Source organism: Tribolium madens, unplaced genomic scaffold, assembly GCF_015345945.1.
Source record: "Tribolium madens isolate multiple individuals breed KSU strain unplaced genomic scaffold, Tmad_KSU_1.1 Scaffold_91;HRSCAF=231;Tcas5.2_LG7, whole genome shotgun sequence".
NCBI classification, from domain to species: Eukaryota; Metazoa; Arthropoda; class Insecta; order Coleoptera; family Tenebrionidae; genus Tribolium; species Tribolium madens.
In genome coordinates, this window is record NW_025401063.1 from 16,319,383 (window position 1) to 16,338,754 (window position 19,372).

Consider the following 19,372-nt stretch of genomic DNA (forward strand, 5'->3'; position numbering starts at 1 on the left):
GAGGATGACCACTTTGTGGTTGAAACGCGTTGTGCTATTAAAATAAAAGTTTGGTGTGACGGGCTAATCGTGTTTTTGTTCATGAAGCAATAAAGCCTAAAAAAACGAAACGCTTGGAAATTAAAATATAAAATAAAAACTCTTTCAAAATACATTCAAAAAAAACATAATCAATAAATATAAATAAAATCAAGAAAATAAAAGTTTTCAATTTCCTTGTTCTTAATCAAAATCTATAAAAAAAAAAAACTCGTACAAGTAGAAGAAGGTTTAGCCTGCGACAATGTCATCAAAGTTAAAAAATGTTACTAATTTGAGAGTAAATTAAAATAACTATTTATGCAACAAGTTGCAAAATGAGCGTGTTTTTCACCAGACGTAAAAAACAGCCATATTGCATCGTGTTTTACATCAATCAAAATATCTCAAAAGCAAACACTTTTTCAAAAAAATGCCAACGATCGGCCTATAAAATATTCTTTTAAATTATCTTACAAAAACCAAGATTGATTATTTGAAAAATGATTGAGTAAAGTTGTTTTCAAGCTCAGCATTTATGCATTTTTGTTTTTTTTAAAGGTATTACATTAAAAAAAAAATCTCAACGTATCGGCCTTGTACAGTTGGTTGCCTATGTTGTATTTGTTTGTTAATAAAGTCAGTTGATCATAATTTCTGATCAATTCTACCGATTTCAGGTTTAGTGTTCTACCAATGTTTTATCTACCTACGAAAATCAGAAATGAGCAAAAATCACACAATAATACAAAAAAATGCGCGGTTTTATTTGACAGTCGATTGACGAAATGTCAATTTGTATCGCTACCTAACCTCACAAAAATTTAAATTTTTTTATTTATTCTATCATTTCTACAATTTATAGAACATGTTCTAAATATTTTTCGTTTAAAAAATTTATTAATAATATTTTCAAAAATGTACGTATGACACGATGATGTAATTTATAAAAACACTTTTTGACATTTTTCATTATAAATTTTATATAAAATCTAACATCGTGTCAGACGGCTTTTATTTATTGAAACAACCTAAAAATCTGCTAAAAATAAATTTTTAGATAAAAATTGGGAATGAAAACACTTCACAGTTTTGCGCGTGCGCACTTGTTCATTTGTCGACGTCTTTCATTGTATCAGCTGTCAAATTCGTAAAAAGTCAACATATGAGGTGAACACACGTAGCAAAACTCGAACATTTTCAAATTATCCCATATTTTCGTCTAGTTGATCATGTTTTCAGTGTAATAAACGTGCAAGACAACAATGAGGTCGTTAGGTATATCAGTTTTGAGTCTCACACTAACCACAATTGTGATAGCAAATGCATACTACCAGAAAAAACAATTCTACCCTTCGGTTGTGTATATTACAAAATCAAATCCTAGCATGGCTGTAAGTATTTCACTTTTGCAATTAAGTGGATAGTTAATTGTTCGTTTTAGGTCATTTATATTCAAGCTTTTATATGTGTCTTGATTGTGGGCAAAATTATGCGGAAAATCTTTTTTGGACAACTTAGATCGGCTGAGTTTGAGGTAATTAGTGGAGAGTAATAAAATTGCGTCATTAATTGTGATTTTGTAGCATTTGATGGAAAGGTCATGGTATGCAATAACAGAGACTTGTTTAGCTTTTACTGTGTTTAGAGATGATTTCAACCCGAAATTCGTAGCATTGTTTACTTTGCTACTGTTTCTAAAGTCGTTTCATTGGTTGGCCGAAGACAGGGTCGATTATGTAAGGCACACTCATTACACAGGGCGACAAAAAAGTCATGTCGTGACAACTTGACAGATTTTATAGCATTTTGTTCGTCTCAGTGAGACAAATCAAATGCACTAAAAAAATTCAAAATGTCCATACACTGAACTAAATATTTTTTTCTATTTAAAATACTTTAAAAAATCATTACTCGATAACTATTAGGCCGATTTCCTTCAAATAAAGACCATTCTAAAGGGATGGACTTGTCCTTTAGAGTGATATGCAATTTGAAATTGAATATTGGCAAACTTTTCTTCGAATAGTGTTCTAAGAAAAACCCTACGAGTAATTTTTTTTCTTTGTCACCATTCTATTAGTAAGAATTTTTTAAATAATATACCGAGTAGTTTTTAAGACACGATTTTTTGAAGTTGAGGTTTGCTATTTAGGTATTGCGCCATATAGAAGAAATGCATGTTAATCTTATTTAAAATTGCATTTTTATAAAAGTATTTGTTTTAAGACTCTTCTTTTGCTTAAAAATGCTCAATTGCACCTTCTTTGTTCTAATTAGAATAAACAAAAACTGTTTCTTTACTTAAAACAAACAAAGAATGTCTGCGTACTAATTAAAGCAAAGCAAGGGTTTTTTTGTTCTAAAAATGATCACTGATCATTGAGCAAAGAGGATCTAGAAGTTTAAGGCACGAGCCTTAAATATAAGGGCAAATCTTTTTCAAATTAAATCACTTTCCATTCAGATTCCAACTTGTTCGCTTTGTTCTAGCTTTCCGAACATTTTTTTGAAAATGTTCTCAGCAAATGCTTTTTCATCACTTTCTACTGATGTTGAATGCAATAAATCAGTTGCTTCGTGTGCAACTGTTATCACAACAACTACTACTTACAAGCTAACTGAAGCTAATCGCAAGATGTACCAATAAAATAAATCAGGTGATTTATTACATTTAACATCACTCGAAAATGATGAGAAAGCATTTGCCCAGAACATTTTCAAAAAAATTTCAGAAAGCTAGAACAAAGTGAACAAGTCGAAATCTGAATGGAAAGTGATTTGATTTGAAAAAGATTTGCCCATATATTTAAGGCTCGTGCCTTAAACTTCTAGATCCTCTTTGCTCAATGATCAGTGGTAATTTTTACAACAAAAAAACTCTTTATTTGCTTTAATTAGTACGCGGGTACTCATTGTTTGTGTTAAGTAAACAAACAGTTTTTGTTTATTGTAATGAGAACAAAGAAGGTGCAATTGACCATTTTTAAGCAAAAAAAGAGACTTAAAACAAATACTTTTATAAAAATGCAATTTTAAGTAAGATTAACATGCAGTTCTCCTATATGGAGCAATGCTTGATTAGCAAACCATAACTTCAAAAAATCATATCTTGAAAACTACTCGGTATATTTTTTTGAAAATTTGGATTACAACTAATAAAGAGATGCTCTACACGATGCTGACGAAGAAAAAAAAATTACTCGTAGGGTTTTTCTTAGATTACTTCGTTTTACTTCGAACACTGTTCGAAGAAAAGTATGCCAATATTCAATTTCAAATTTTATATCGTTCTAAAGGCTAAGGCCATCCCTTTAAATGGTTTATATTTGAAGAAAATCGGCCTAATAGTTATTGAGTAATGATTTTTTTAAGTTTAAGTATTTTAAATTCATTTAAATTAGAAAAAAAAATATTTAGTTCAAAGTGTGTGGATTTTTAAAAAAAAAATTTAATGCATTTGATTTGTCTCACTGAGAGGAACAAAATGATATATAAATGAATATAAAGTATGGAACCAAGCGGTTTTATTTTTAATCATTTACCTCCAGAAAATAATAATTAATATAAATTAAAGTAATATAAAAAATGTGATCGTATTTTCAGAACGAAATTTTGTTTTGTTTTTGAGTTATGCGATTTTTTTTGTCAAAATTGCAATTTGTAATCCTTAGAGTATAGCTTTTATGAGAAAATGATTTTATAGTGGGTTGTCATTTAAAAAAATTATTTTTTTTGTAGAACTTAAAAACAAAAAGAAATTTCGAAAAATTTTATTCTTGTTAAATCATCACATTTTTATAGTACTTTATCACTCATCAATTAGTTTTTTCAAAAAATATATAGTTTAAGGAAAAAACGTTTGGTTCCATACTTTTTATTCACGTGGTATAATTTGTCAAGTTATCACGACATGACTTTTTTTGTCGCCCTGTGTTATTTTTCACTCAAAAAATTGATTAATTTTTTTGTAGATGGAGAGAAGCCCTGTTATAAGCTTACTGTTTCATATAAGGGTATTATCATTACTATTATTATTGGGTTCCCTTGACTTACATTTTATTCAACACGCGTACCAATCAACTGTGTCGAAAGGGGCCTCCGTTCAATTGGTTTTTGGTTTTGAGTACGCCATTCTTCTGACTGTCGTCATAAATATCGCGATAAAATATGCCTTACATTCAGTTGACCTCAACAGTGAGACTCCTTGGGACAACAAAGCAGTTTTTCTGCTTTACACTGAGCTCATTATGGGTTTCATCAAGGTCATTCTTTACGTCGCTTTTGTCGCTATTATGGTTCGCATCTACACTCTTCCCTTGTTTGCGTTCCGCCCAATGTACTACACAATTCGCAACTTCAAAAAAGCCTTCAGTGACGTGATCCTCTCCCGTCGCGCCATCTACAACATGAACACCTTGTACCCCGACGCCACCCCCGAGGAATTGCAAGCCGCCGACAACGTTTGTATCATCTGTCGCGAAGAAATGACAACCGCGTCAAAAAAATTACCTTGCAATCATATTTTCCACACGTCGTGTCTCCGGTCGTGGTTCCAACGTCAGCAGACGTGTCCCACATGCCGTTTGAATATCCTGCGAACGCCCACGAGTAACAATAATGAGCCACGCCAGGACCAGAGACATAGACAGGTGCCTCTAAACCCGCCGAATCCGTTTTTCAACCCGTTTGGTGGCCAGAATCCGTTTCAAATGTTCGGCCAGAATAACCAGCAACAGCCACAAGCACAACCGGCGACTGGAGGGACTGCAACTGGCGCACAAAATGCGACCAATGCACCACAAGCTAATCCTAATATTCCGCCTTTTGTTTTTCCACCGTTTCCGTTTATGCCGTTTATGGCACCGCCACCGATGCCGCCACCAAATCTGCAATCGTTGTCGCCGGAGGAATTGAGGAGGATGGAGGGGAACGAGAGGCAGAATGTTGAGGCCAGGATACAATGCTTGCGCAATATCCAGGTTTGTAATAGATTTGGTCTTATAGATACCTAAATACTAGGATACTACACAATGTAAAAAACTTCAAAACTATTACGAATTTTGCAGTTTTCTTGACGCCAATCGATTCCCCGGAACATTTTACATATGCTTAAGTCAAAATATCATTGAGGTATAGTTTTTTCGCAATTTGTCAAAATTGTAAAGTTTTAAATGCAATTTTCTACGAAACTATAAAACTTAGATCAAAAATCTGAAAACCATTAAAATCTATGTAAAGTACAGTTATCTATCTAACGGCGCAAACCGGACGTCGCTTCGGGTTATGGTTCCGGGTCCTAGGTCAAAACGGTTTGTACAGGCGTATTCTCTGGTTAATTTTACACATAMAACTGGTTTTTCATAAGAATAAAAAATTTTTGATTTTTTTTCGTTGAAATTTTTTTGATCGATTTTTGGCAGTTTTGTTGACGCCAATCGATTCCCCGGAATATTTTACATATGCTTAAGTCAAAATGTTATATCATTGAGGTACAGTTTTGCTGCAATTTCCAAAATAAGAAGGAGTAAAAATTTGTGAATCTCCAATTTTTTCATAAAAAATTAATTTCTCAAAAACCATGAGTCCTAGGTCAAAACGTTTTGTACAGGCGTATTTTCTGGTTAATTTTACACATACAACTGGTTTTTCATAAGAATCAAATTGATTTTTTTTGTTGAAATTTTTTTGGTCGATTTTTGGCACCTGGAGCGGTCTATTGCGAATAACTTCGGACTTATTGGTAATAACCTCTTACATTTGGTACCGTTAGAAAGCAAATTTAATTTTCTATCATAAAAAAAGATCAGTGTTCTACGATAGTTATCGAAATTTTCTGATAAAATCAAAAATATCGACTATAACTTCAAAACTATTACGAATTTTGCAGTTTTCTTGACGCCAATCGATTCCCTGGAATATTTTACATACGCTTAAGTCAAAATGTTATTACAGTACAGTTTTGCTACAATTTATAAAAAAAGAGTAAAAATTTGTGTACAGGGTGCTGCATTTTGGATGTCCGAATAGGGAATCTCCGAAAGTAAGATGTTTAGCCAAAAACGAGTAATACATTCTGGGGCTCATTTTTTGAGAAAATAATATTGGTTAAAACCGCATCCCGCTATCGTCTTTTGTTTTCGACTTATAGACAAAAATTGACATTTTAGCGAAATCTAAAAAAAATCATATCTTCGTTATTATAGAAGACACAGATTTGAAATAAAGACATTATACAGACACTTTTTTACGTAGAATTTAATAATGTAGTTAACATTTTTTTCAATTGTTTGTTTAGCCGTAATAAAATAAACTTGTATTTTTTTAAATGGGAATCATAGATGGCTATGTCATTTTTAAAAAGCTTGTTTTTTTCTTATCAAAAAAATATATATTTGTAACAAATTATTATAATAAATTTTTAGCAAAAAATTATCTTTGATTTTTGTTCGCAGTTGGCCATGAAAAAATGTTGCATCTTCAACTAAAAGGATTTAAACTAAATTATATTCAACCAGTGTCACTAATGAAAGAGTTTTCTAAGTACTAAGTAATGAAAAAAAAGCAAAATAAATTGTAAATCAACTTATTAGCGACTAATAACATTTCTTTGTTTTTAAACAAGCTAACATTACCATTGCAACTTCTAGTGATACATAGAGTGTTGTAAAAAAAGCCGCTTTAATTCTTCAATAAAATATATTTTATATGACACAAAAATGACGATATGGCTATTCAAATACCCAAATTCCGTCTATGTGAAACGTTGTTCTACCTCCATTAGATCATCAAAAATTTTTTTTTCTAATTGTGTTGACTGTTGACACATTTGTTTTTCCTATTTTTTAATTTTTTAAAAATATGTAATAATTTTTTCTGAAGCGCTCGCATTTTTGTTTAATGCTTCTACCGCATCGTATTTTTTATATCTTTATAATTTTATCTATTTTTTCATCTATTTTACAGTTCACAAAACACTTATTGATTATTATTTACACATTTGGAGTGAAATAGTTTTTCCATGGCCAACTATTATCAAACAAAATATGTATTTCATTTTTTAAGTATAGTTATAAAAAAATATTCTGTTATAAATTATGTATTTTTTAGATCAGAAAAAAAATAAGCTTTTCAAAATTGCCATAGCCGCCTATGATTTCCATTTAAAAAAATAAAAGTTTATTTTATTATGGCTAAACTAATAACTGAAAAAAATTGTTAACTACATTATTAAATTCCCCGTAAAAAAAGTGCCTGTATAATGTCTTTATTTCAAATCCGTATCTTCTATAGTAACGAAGATATAAATTTTTTTAGATTTTGCCAAAATGTCAACTTTTGTATGTAAGTCGAAAACAAAAGACGATAGCGGGATGCGGTTTTAACCAATATTATTCTCTCAAAAAATGAGCCCCAGAATGTATCACTCGTTTTTGACGAAGCCTCTTAGTTTCGGAGATTCCCTATTCGGACATCCAAAATGCAACATCCTGTACATCCCCAAAAATGACTGTATTTACATAACGGTGAGCAAAACGCAAATTAAAAAAATAAACAGAGCATTAAATTCTCAATAATAAGAGATAAAGGTAATGCACAAATTTTTTTGAAAACTATATTTAAAAAAATCACTTAGCAATTTGCGTCCCGTCTCATATTTTTGAAAATGCTGCGAATACGGTTAAAGATACAAGAAAAATGTAATAAAGAAAGTTGTAGAGAATCAAATTTACAAAAAAAAGTCTGCGAGACGATACCTCTATCTTCAATGGTTTAGGTCCTAAAGACGTTTTGAATGTACTTATGTGTTTCTGATACAAATGATTTTACTCAAAAATGGTAAGTTGTACCGACAAAACGTAAGAGACCTCTTTTTTGTGAAAAACTATGGCGTTTAGAATTTTGTTGCTGAAAGTGGCAAGAAACTTCACTACTCCAAAAAATTAAAGGAACAAAAAATTTTCCTAAATTTTTTGGTGATTTTTGAAAGGCTGTAACTCATCGGTCGTATCTAGATTAAAAAAAAACTATTTTGAAGCTTTACGTTTCTAGTTTTGAGATCTTTTGGCAAAATTTTTTTCTGTGCAACGTAATCCTAAGTAATAGCGCGAGAAAAAAATCTATTTTTTTTGTTTTTGCTTTTGGTCCACGGACGTGGGGAATTTTTTTTAGTTGCATAGGCCGGATAGCCTGTTTATTCATCTTTAATATGTTTTTTACGTATTCGCTTTACGTCAATTTGTCGCTGAGATATGTGTGACTTTAAATGAAAAAAGGATTCTTTTGTCTTTGATTATCGATATCTCAGCAACCAATGACCACACAGAGAATATAAGGGTAGTGTCAAAAACTGGAATAACTGCCTTATAAGATCCTCTTATAATTTTTTGAAAAAAAAATTTTTTTCTCCTTTAACATTGGTTTAAAGAAAAGAGAAAAAATAAGTTTTTGCGTTGTTTTAGTGAAACTACCGCGTATTCACTAATATTGATGGGGAGACTAATGTTTTTAGGTGTTTTTACAGCTTAATGTACCCCTCATAGGCCTGTAAATTTTTAAATCACATTGTTTTCTCGGACCGATGGATAAAAGTTTTACAAAAGAATTAAAGGAACAATTTATTGTACATATTGTTTCTGAATATTGTCTAATCTTCGTCAAAATGAGAAGCTTTTTTTTACAATTTTGCATTAGTTATTTGCTAAAATAAAAAAAATTAAAAATTTTTTTTTGAATTCTTTTTAAATTTGCAAATAAAATTCAAGGAATAATACTGATTAATTTATGAAAAATAAACAAAAATTTTTTGAAATACTTTCGAATATCCTTTTTTTCAAATTTAATTAATAAGTCATATATGATTGTAAAAAAGCTGAAAACAAATTGTTTTTCTCATTTTGACGAAGATTAGACAATATTCAGAAACAATATGTACAATTGTTCCTTTAATTCTTTTGTAAAACTATGATCAATCGGTCCAAGAAAACGGTTTGGCGGATCGTTTTAAAAATTTACAGGGATATAAGTATCCTACGTTTGGCGCAATGATATAATTTGTTCAGCTTTTTGAGACGCGTCGATTGATATAAAAATTATCCAATTTGAGTGGTCCTTAAATTCCCAAATAAAGTGTGTCTAGTCCTTTTTCACTTCGGTTGTAATACCTACATCTACTTTTTTTCTAATTTGCGTTTATAATACGTTTATTATCTTCTTTCAGAAGGAGTCGTTTATGGCTATCTATAAAAGCACACTGTACTTTAATGAATTTAGGGTTATTTAGGTTTTGTATGCCGCTTCTGACTTATGAGGTAACAAATTTTACGTTGTTGCTTCGGCAATTTCGCGAATTTCGGGCGGAGTGCAAACTAAATTCTGTTGGCTCATATTTTATTTATTATTATTATATTGTAACACTAATAACTAATAATTTCTAAATTTTATTATTAATGACAGACGTCAAAAATAATTCAAAAAATCAGGTGGGCGCCGAGTGTTACCAACCGATACCATCTAACACAAAATTCTCTAGACGACAAAAATATATATATTTTTTAATTAAAATAAGAAAAAAGGGGGCGCAAATTGGAAAAAATAGCATAAAATACTCGTTTTATAATGGCATTGGCGCACTCATCCCATAGAAAACTCGCCTACGGCTCGTTTTCTAACTTGGGATTCGTGCGCCAAATCAACCCTTATAAAACTTGTTCTTTAATATACTATTACTACACTAGGGTGTTGTAAATTCACGCGTTAAAATGCTTTGTTCGAAACTTGTCGTTTCTCACTAGGATTCAAAACGAGAAAGTACATGTTTTGCTCACTCATGACAGCGTGAAGTAAAAGTGTGAGGTAATCATTTGCCGACTCATTTACCTCACTCAAAGAAGAATCTTTCGTTTACAACATGTCTATTTATTTATGGTTTTACCTCACGTAATGACAACGAAAGTTGACTTATTTTGAGCGTTTCCTGGTATTGAAAGATGAATTTTTCGGGTGTCCGGAAATCATTTGGAATGTTTTGGAAATGACGATGTTTTACGCAAAATTTTTAGACGAGTCCGACTACATAAAAACATAGTTTTGACCTAGGACCCAAGTTGTCAAGTTACGATCTTTTTTATTTCGAAACCTCAAAACTAAAATTCCGATTCATTTTCCCTCTTTAGTAGATAATTATTCTGGCGGTTTTTCATTTTAGTTTTCAAAAATCTGAGTTCTGACTTTGTTCATGAGGATACTTTAAGAATTAGCGTGAAAAAATTTACGATGTGGGATTCAAGTCGACATTTCCAATTAATTTTTTCAACTGAATAAATTTTAAAATTCATGAAAAAAACGTCCTTTGAGTGTTTTAATATTTTTTTGATCAACAATTACTGTTAGGTCATGCTGGATGCTGCTGTGGTCATGATGCAGCAATACAGCGCGGCAGCAGCCCTTTCGAGCCAAACCCCCAGTGGAGAGCCCCAGCCAGGCCCTTCAACATCCGGTACATCCCCCACCTGTAATGGAACTACTCCAAAATCGCCAATAAATCTGCCAACTAGTTCAGTGATTAATAATAATGTCGAAAGTGACTCTGTAGCTAGTACTAGTACATCGAACGAGACACCATCGGAGACAACAACTGAATCAGTTGCACTTACACCCGAAGAAGAAGTGAGGAGACGCAGGTTGCAAAAATTCCAGCAAGCTGCAGAACAATAATTTTATTTTATTCCATATTGATTTTGGGTAATCAATTTTATGTTATGATAAGGGCTGAGTGTAGGAGGAAAATTGGTAGTTTTTAGTGTCAAGGCTTGTGCTATTTACCATTTTTGTGACAACATCAATAAATTTGTAAAAAGCCCTTATTGTGTTGTAAATACATGTTTAATTATTTTTTATTTTCTGTGTAGGATTTATCACATTTAATATATTCATTGATATTGTTATGAATTTTAAACTTTATGATGGTCCTATTATTATTATTTAAAGACTGGATTGTTTTGTGACAAAAAGTCACTCATTAATGTTACGTATTCACTATACACTAGTAATTTAATTTGTTAATAAATACATTGTATTGTGGATATTTACCTTGATATGACTAAACAAACAAGGACATTTACTTGATATTTTTATTAGGGGACAAAACTTTATGGTCGTTTTTTCTGCCGGCAACAACACTCTTTTTTGACGGGAATATTGTTATCGCAGTCACCACAAGAAGCTGAAATATCGCTCTGTTGAAACGACATTTTCACCCATTCCCCAGTCCGGGGGTCAATCCTCCATTGGCATTTTTTCAAAGTGCGTGAAACTGGAGACGGCTCTCGTTCCGTCTGGCAACACTGTAAATCGTCCCATTGCTTCTCATTTTGCATAATATCCGAATTCGTCCTTTTATTCCTCCCACATTTGCAACAAATTGAATTTTTGTGTTTTTTCGTAGCTTTTCGTGCCATTTTCGGACTGTCATCATAGTGACAAATCGGTTTTTCCAAATTTTGATTCAGGCGACTGCGTTTCTCGAATTCCATCATAGTTCGCCTCACTCGCTCCTTATTCCTCGCTATTAATTTTTTCTCCAACTCTTTCAAAAGCTTATAATACTCTTCATTATTTTGATATGGCAACTCCATAAAATCGGTACAGTAGGAGTCATTCGAGTCGCTCAAAATATCCGAGAGACTCGAGGGCGAGTCATGGTTTTTCCGGCTCTTGCGGCAGCGACACGCACAGCGATTCCGCCTCTTGGGGGCCGGAGTATACAACGTTTCGGTGCAATCGGAGCTTTCCTCAGGTCTCCTACAACAGCAGCACTCTTGAGGATCCTCGTAGCTTTCATAATCGCCACAGCAGCACTCTGTATCCGAATCAAACCCCACTTGAATCGCCACAGTTTGGGTCTGGATAGTGTAGGACCTTTTGTCCGAGGTCATCGAAGGCGTTTTGGGGACGTTCTCGCCACTTGTCGCGACTAGGGCTCGACTGCCGTCGGTGTCGCCCTCAGCCGTGTGATAACTCTCCTGGAGTCCGGGGCCTCGAGGGACAATTTCGAACGATTCGTCGGCTTCTATCACGTTGTGGAGGGCTCTGCGGTTTTGGAGGTTTCCGGTTGCGGGACGGTGTCTCCCTCGACGATGCCCTCTTCCCAGAATTTGGGCACGAAGGCTTTCGCTAATGTTGCTGCTAGCCGTGCTTCCGACTTCCAAATTGTCTGGATTGTCGACCATTGAGAGGAATTTAAGGCTTTTTGCATGACCTAGAGTGGGAATTTAGTCGCATTTAAAAAATTACTGCTTGGAATTTTGCGGGACGAGAGTTTGCATTGTAGGATGTCAGAATTTGACAAGACAGAGAGGTGTTTTGATAAGTATACTCTTTTTCATATTTATGTGCATCAAGTAGGTTGTAGAAGTCTAAATGAAGCTTTAATAAAGGCCGATTTACACTTGTCATTAATGTCATTTAGAACAAATTTAATCACATCAATAATGACAAAAATCCTTATGTTTGCTATTCTATGTTAACACTTTCAGGGACGGTGGGTTTAAATTTAACTCACTTTAATTTATATTTTTGAGCAGTTTTGCTCATTAATGATAATATTTTTATTAATACAGACATTATTCTTGTAGGGTTTACCACATTTTTTTATTTACAATCAATGAACTTAAAATTATTATGAAAAATATACAATTTATTAATTAATTTGAAGTACTTACATTTTTATGATACTTATTTTAACTTAAAAAAAATGAGTTGTTTTTACTCTTTTACATATTAATGTGCATCAAGTAGGTTGTAGGAGCCTAAATGCATCTTTAATTTAAAGGCTGATTTACACAAAAAGTGTCATTAATGTCATTCAGAACAAATTTAATCACATCAATAATGACAAAAATTCTTATGTTTGCTACCCTATGTTAATTGTGTTGTTAATTTAATTATTTTCTGCTACCTGGGGTTTACATTTATTAAAAAAAAAATATTTTTTATGGAAGACTGAGGTTAGGATTGTTTGAATTTTTGCATGGGTGCCACCTTAAAATGATCCCTTTCAGCGACTACTTCGATGCAAATTAATTTGAAAACGAATATACAAAGAGGAAAAAAACAAAACAAAATAAAATTTCTTTCATTGGGATTAGAATTTCGATCCTTGGGTTTATTACTTTCCTATTTCAACTAGTAACTTCGTGACGTCATTGAGCATTTCCAGCGTATTTAGGTATAGTAAAATCGTTTTCATAAAACCTAAAAATTTTATTACTTTTAAGTTAAATGCGGTATTGCTAAGAGTAAACCAGAAGGTAAACAAATCATAAATTAGTGGAACCCATTCGGACCCAGAAACCAAGGAAACAGGTCAGTTTTTAACAGGGTTACTTACGGATTACTTACTTTCTTTTTGTCTAAAATACTTGAAATGTTTTAATAGTTTTTGATGTAGTTGTTATTAAAGTCAAGTATTTTAAGAAATTTAAAAAAACCAGGTGGTTATTAACAAGCTATTATTAAATAAAGCTGATTTTTTTAATAATAGCTTGGTAAAACTCTACCACTACTTTAGTTTTAAATACGACCCTGTTTTATTCTAGTGGGTGCAGCAACACTTGCAAAGGAGTGTGCCATTTATGGAGGATTACAAATTATATATAACCACTTTCGCTTAACATTACATTGATAAAATTTTGTATTTTTACTAACTGTATTTCGTATTATTCTTAGTTTTTTAAGATATGACTGGTATGTCCTGATGTTGTGGAAAATTACAACAATAACATGAACTTTGTTGATAAATTTGGTCAGTTGATGACATACAGTGATGGACAGTGCATTTCGTCCACCCAATTTCTGTGAATTCACAAAAATTCACTGTAGCCTGTGCTTTATTGTCATGATAACTGACACTGTCAAGTTTAATTAAATTCTTATTCATTTTGGACAGGATTTCCAATCTAAAAATGGATTGGTATTATACCTCAAGCAATATAAGACAAAGTATAGGTAAAAAGTATGTAAGGAATACTGGGCATTTTGCCAACATGATAAATGTTCAACAAAGTTCTCAAACAAGGTTAGAAAATCCTAAAGACTAATTTACACTTTTAGCCTGTCATGGAAATTGGTTGGACAAAATTCACTGTCCGTCACTGTACTCAATTGAAAAAGTCATAAATGGTGGCACTGAATTTTTTTTTCTATTTTGTTGATACTTGCATTATGTAGCACCAAGCAAAAAGGGTTTCGAAGTAACTGGCAGTGTGTAACTGTAGAGTGTTTCTTTGTTAAGGCAAACAGAAAAACTGCTTTCAAGCATATTATTACAAAAAATAATAACTTTTGTTAGCTATCGTACGTATTATTTAGTTTGCTTTTGTTTTTATTATTTGTTGTTATTTGTCTTTGTTCATTATAATACTATTTTATTTTCTTAATTTATTTTTTTAAATGCCTATTATGTCACTAAATAAGTAATAGACAATGACTACTTCATATTAAGAATGCTTTGAAATTATGAAAAGTGTACGAGATTTTATGAGGAGTTCATGAAGTTAATGAGATTATCGGAGAAAGTAAAAAAATCTGCAAATCTAAAATAATTGGTCATAGACCAATGAAAAACTGTCGTTAGTGCTATTTTAAAACCTGTTTTTTAAAACAACTTGAAAAATGATTATTTTTAAAATTCAGTAAATAGCTGTACCTGTACGGTATTTTAAATACAGAGTGGTTATAAATGACTTTCATCTAGCCAGCTGTAAATTTTCCATGTAAAATAGAAAATGCCGCTTTACGAAAACAGGGGTACCTACTTGTTTTAACTCAAAATTAAAAAATCGCCGTTTACTAAGCGTCCACTTCGAAAATAGACTTCAATTATAAACTTGTTTTCTTCCAAAGTATACATTATTATCAATTATTATTGGAAATTAGTTAAAACGATAAAAGTTTAACTAACAACAATAAGTGACACTAATGACAGAACTAGAGCTTTCAAAAAAGTAGAGCGGCACAAATGAAGTTACATGCAAAAAAATTCCAAAGCTGGCTAGATGAAAATCATTTATAACCACTCTGTACATTGAAGTGTGCACCAGAAAGAGTTAATTACGTTGTTAATTTTAATTATTTTTTTGTTACATAGGGTACACATTTATTTGAAAAAATAATTTTTAGGGAAGATTGAGTTTATGATTGTTTGAATTTTCGCATGGTTGCCACCTTAAAATGATCCCTTTCAACGACTACTTCGATGCACATTAATATGAAAACGAGTACTTCAGATGGCAATCCTGATTTTGACATGAAATGTCAGCGGAAATTTTAACAAGTTTGGGTTTTATTCAATAATGTTCACTTTAGAGCAGAAAATTTTTCTTGCTGCAAGTTATTACAAAAATACTGTGTTGCCAACTGTAGAATAGTAATCGTCGCGTATTCTAATTTTTTTTTGATCGCATGGTATATTCACAACACCGTCATGTTCACTGCATTATTTTTTATAATACAATTTATTAAAAAAATCTCAAATTAGCAAAAATAAACAAATAAAGATTGTACTTACGCGTAATTTAGAATAAATAGCATGGAGCTTGTTATTAGATATAGGTTGTACCTTGATTGATATCTTTTGATTTTTTTTTAAATTTATTTTTAATTATTGTAATATCTAAAGAAGTTCAATGTGTCGTAAAAATAATATCAATGATTCAGCGGCGATATTAAATATACATATTTGATACACAACACTTTGTTATCCAATACAAAAATGGGTTATTTTGCCAAATATTGTTATTTATAAACAAGGAATTATCGAAAATGCTGTTCCTATTACGTGTTTATTCGATTTTCACATCCCAGATCTTTAACCTTTCGATCTTAAAATGTTTCTAGATTAGAACGTAAGTATTACACTAATTAGGAATTTAACTATTTGCTATTTGAAGATGATTTAAAGTAATAAAATGCCCGTTTTTTTTCGGGTTGCATCTAAAAATCGGTCAGGGTCTTTATTATAAGTGACAGCTGTATTTCAATAAATTATATTTTCGAGTTTAGTAACAAACTGAACAACTTAATAACTAACTATTTGTACTTTTAGAGCATCCCAAACCCACCCTGCGTTTCACTCATTTGCCCATTTTTTATTAATCCTTCCGATTGTACTTGAACTGAATTGTACGAGAACTGAATTAACATTTGGAAAAATTTCTTTCCCGTTTTTTTAATGTAGCTGTAATTTACCTATCACTTTTTAAGTATACAGGATGTTCGTTTTTTGAGCTCCACCATGAGGATCTCAGTTATTATAAGAGATGCGAGGTCGGTTAAATTAGGGTAAAGTTGCGTATTTTTATGCTGAACAATAATCTGAAAGAAAATTTAATGTGTCATTTTTAGTTTTTGAATTATTGCATATCGTGTGATACATCGTTGTAATCAGGAACAAGAAGACTTTTCAAAAATATAGAAATCAAATATAGCGTCCATAAGAAAATCCAAACTTGAGTACAAGAGCGCCTTGGAAAATACGATGACAGATTTAGATTCCTTATAAACATGTGCCTTAAGAATGTCCTAGTTAAAAACCTCTAGCTCTTTTAGTTTTCGCTTCAAAAAATAAAAACAAAAATTACACATTTTCGTTTTTTTTTCCAATAATTCAAAAACTAAAAATGTTTTTCAATTTTCTTTCAGATTATTGTTCAGCATAAAAATGCGCAACTTTGCTCTAATTTAACCGACCTCGTATCTCTTATAATAACTGAGATCCCCATGGTGGAGCTCGAAAAACGAACACCCTGTATATGTGTAAGGTACTAAAAGGGTATCATTGCGTTAATTACCCTTGCATAGTTTTTAACTACTCGTAAATACGGGTTACTGCCGATAACACTTCATACATAGAAAAACAAACTTATTTGATATTTTAACATTTTAATAAAAAATTTGCAAACTAGAAGTATTAAATACCTAATACAAATATACCTACGTACAGGGTGAGTTTGCGGTAATACATATAGATGTAATAGTTTTTATAACAAATTTCTAACTTCGATGAACTTCTTAATGAATGACTCGTTTTAATTTGCATACCAAAAAAAATAAATATACACTTGAGTGCAAAAAAACGCAAATTGTCAAAAACAAAATTGTCAAATTTTTCAGAGATTAAAGAAAGTTGTTCCCAAAAAGGTTAGAAAACTATCAATAGAAATGTCGAATTTGGTGGTCTTGCCAATGCAGTGTTACAAAAACATGGAAAAACTTCATAGAAGTTTGGAAGATGCCTGACAATTATGAAATTGTGAATTGTGACAAAGGCAACGTCAAAAAACTGGCATTTATTAACAGGCCAAATTACATTATATAAAAAAATCAATTTGCGTTTTTTTTTTGCACTCAAGTGTAACTACTTATTATGTTTTTCTAACACTAATATCTTATAGTGCATTTAAGCTTACAGTTGGAGACAAAATACTTTGGTCGTCACTTTTCTGACACTTTAATGTAATTCAAGCTTTAACGTTAAAATGAATGTCAATTTCAAATTAATGACAGCTATTATATCTCTCTATCAAAAATATGTACAACTTGACAACTATGATGATTGAGAGTAGCTAAAAGTAAGGTTAACATTCCTAAAGCATGCTTTACAATTTAATGTCACTTAAGTGACATTGATGACCAAAGTATTTTGTCTCCAACTGTACCTCTTATGTTGCCGTTAAAATACGATTCATCTATAAAATACGTCGTCAATCACAACATAGCTATTTTAAAAGTATCTACACAAAATACTCTTTGCATTTTGACATTATTTTGACAAACTTCTTTACAACCATTACTGAATTTAGCAAATTTTGGAAATTTTTTTGAAACTAACACTAGTTTTATAGTTTAAAACTCTCTTGTTGGCTTAATAGCTATAGGTATGTAGCTACCTACTACAAACTCTTCCAGGGACACAGTTAATAATAAATGTGAGAATTATGCAAGCAAAATGTTATACAGGGGAAAGGAAAGTCTCGGAACTGTTAATAAAAAGCAATTATCTTGAAAAAAAATTAAAAATCATAGTTGACCGAAAATTTTGAAACTTGGTATAGGGGTTTAAATGTTGATTCTAAACAACTTTTTTTTCTTCAACTTTTAGCTTTTTGTCGTATTTGCAACATAAAAGGCAGTTTATTCAACAAAAAAATATGTTCTTTTTAAATTTCCCAGGCATACTTGATTTTTGCAAACTAAAATTATGTTAGAAAGTAATCTTTAACCAAGCAGGGCTGAACCCAAAAATATAAAATTTAAATCGATTTTTTTTTACAAGAGTCGTTGCACCTAGCTGCATTTTGGATGTCCGAATTATTATTGAATCTCCAAAATTAAGAAGTTTAGAAAAAAACGAGTGATACATTCTGGGACTCATTTTTTGAGAAAATAATATTGGTTAAAACCGCATCCCGGTATCGTCTTTTGTTTTCGACTTAAAGATAAAAATTGACATTTTAGCGAAATCTAAAAAAAATCATATCTTTATTATTGTAGAAGATATGGATTTGAAATAAAGGCACTTTTTTACGTAGTTTACTAAACTTTTATTAATTATTATCTACACATTTAAAAAGTGAAATAGTTTTCCCATGGTCAACTACTATCAAACAAAATATGTAAATATTTCATTTTTTAAGTATAAAAAATATATATATTTTAGATCAGAAAAAAATAAGCTTTTCAAAATTGACATACCCAGTCATTACCTACCTATAACTTCCATTAAAAAATTAAAAGATTATCTTAGCTAAACAAATAACTGAAAAAAATTGTTAACTACATTACGATAGCAGGTTGCAGTTTTAACCAATATTATTTTCTCAAAAAATAAGCCCCAGAATGTATGGCTGAACCTTTTAATTTCGGGAATCCCCTATTTGGACATCCAAAATGCAGCACCCTGTCCAATAATTATGCATGTTGTACAGATATACAGAGTGCGCCAGAACTCGCGCCCCAGAGAAAAATGTTAAAAAAATTCTATCTATAAAAATTTCGAAGTTATGAGAGATTAAATTTTGCACTTTGACTCCATTTATTTCTGTTGGAAAAATAATTTTCCAAGTTTTTTGCTACAGACTATTAAAAGAGGAAAGAAGCTGTATCTTAAATTATAACTCTGTTCAATGTTATTTGTGGCTTTTATTGGCAAAATTTTTGTACTTTTACTAAATAATCATAAAAAGACATACATACAAAATTATCAGTATCATTAAATAGACATAAAAAAAAGTCAAATGTCAAAATTTTTTGACAGATAGAATTTTTTAAACATTTTTCCATGTTCCTGGTATCT

The 19,372-nt window shown here is 31.4% G+C and overlaps 1 protein-coding gene across 2 annotated transcripts; it reads left to right on the plus strand.

Annotated features, from left to right (window-relative positions):
* The first annotated feature begins 1,099 nt into the window (after positions 1-1,099).
* On the plus strand, positions 1,100-10,968 carry LOC123011462 (E3 ubiquitin-protein ligase synoviolin A). 2 transcript variants are annotated; one of them, XM_044408898.1, is made up of 6 exons: positions 1,100-1,188; positions 1,245-1,412; positions 1,463-1,555; positions 1,605-1,757; positions 3,993-5,000; positions 10,411-10,968. In XM_044408898.1, exons 2-6 carry the CDS (start codon positions 1,284-1,286, stop codon positions 10,732-10,734), a joined length of 1,707 nt encoding a protein of 568 aa, XP_044264833.1. In that variant the 5' UTR covers positions 1,100-1,188; positions 1,245-1,283; the 3' UTR covers positions 10,735-10,968. The 2 variants fall into 2 exon arrangements, with proteins under 2 accessions (XP_044264833.1, XP_044264834.1); XM_044408899.1 differs by having other exon boundaries at positions 1,139-1,412.
* Positions 10,969-19,372: the final 8,404 nt, after the last annotated feature.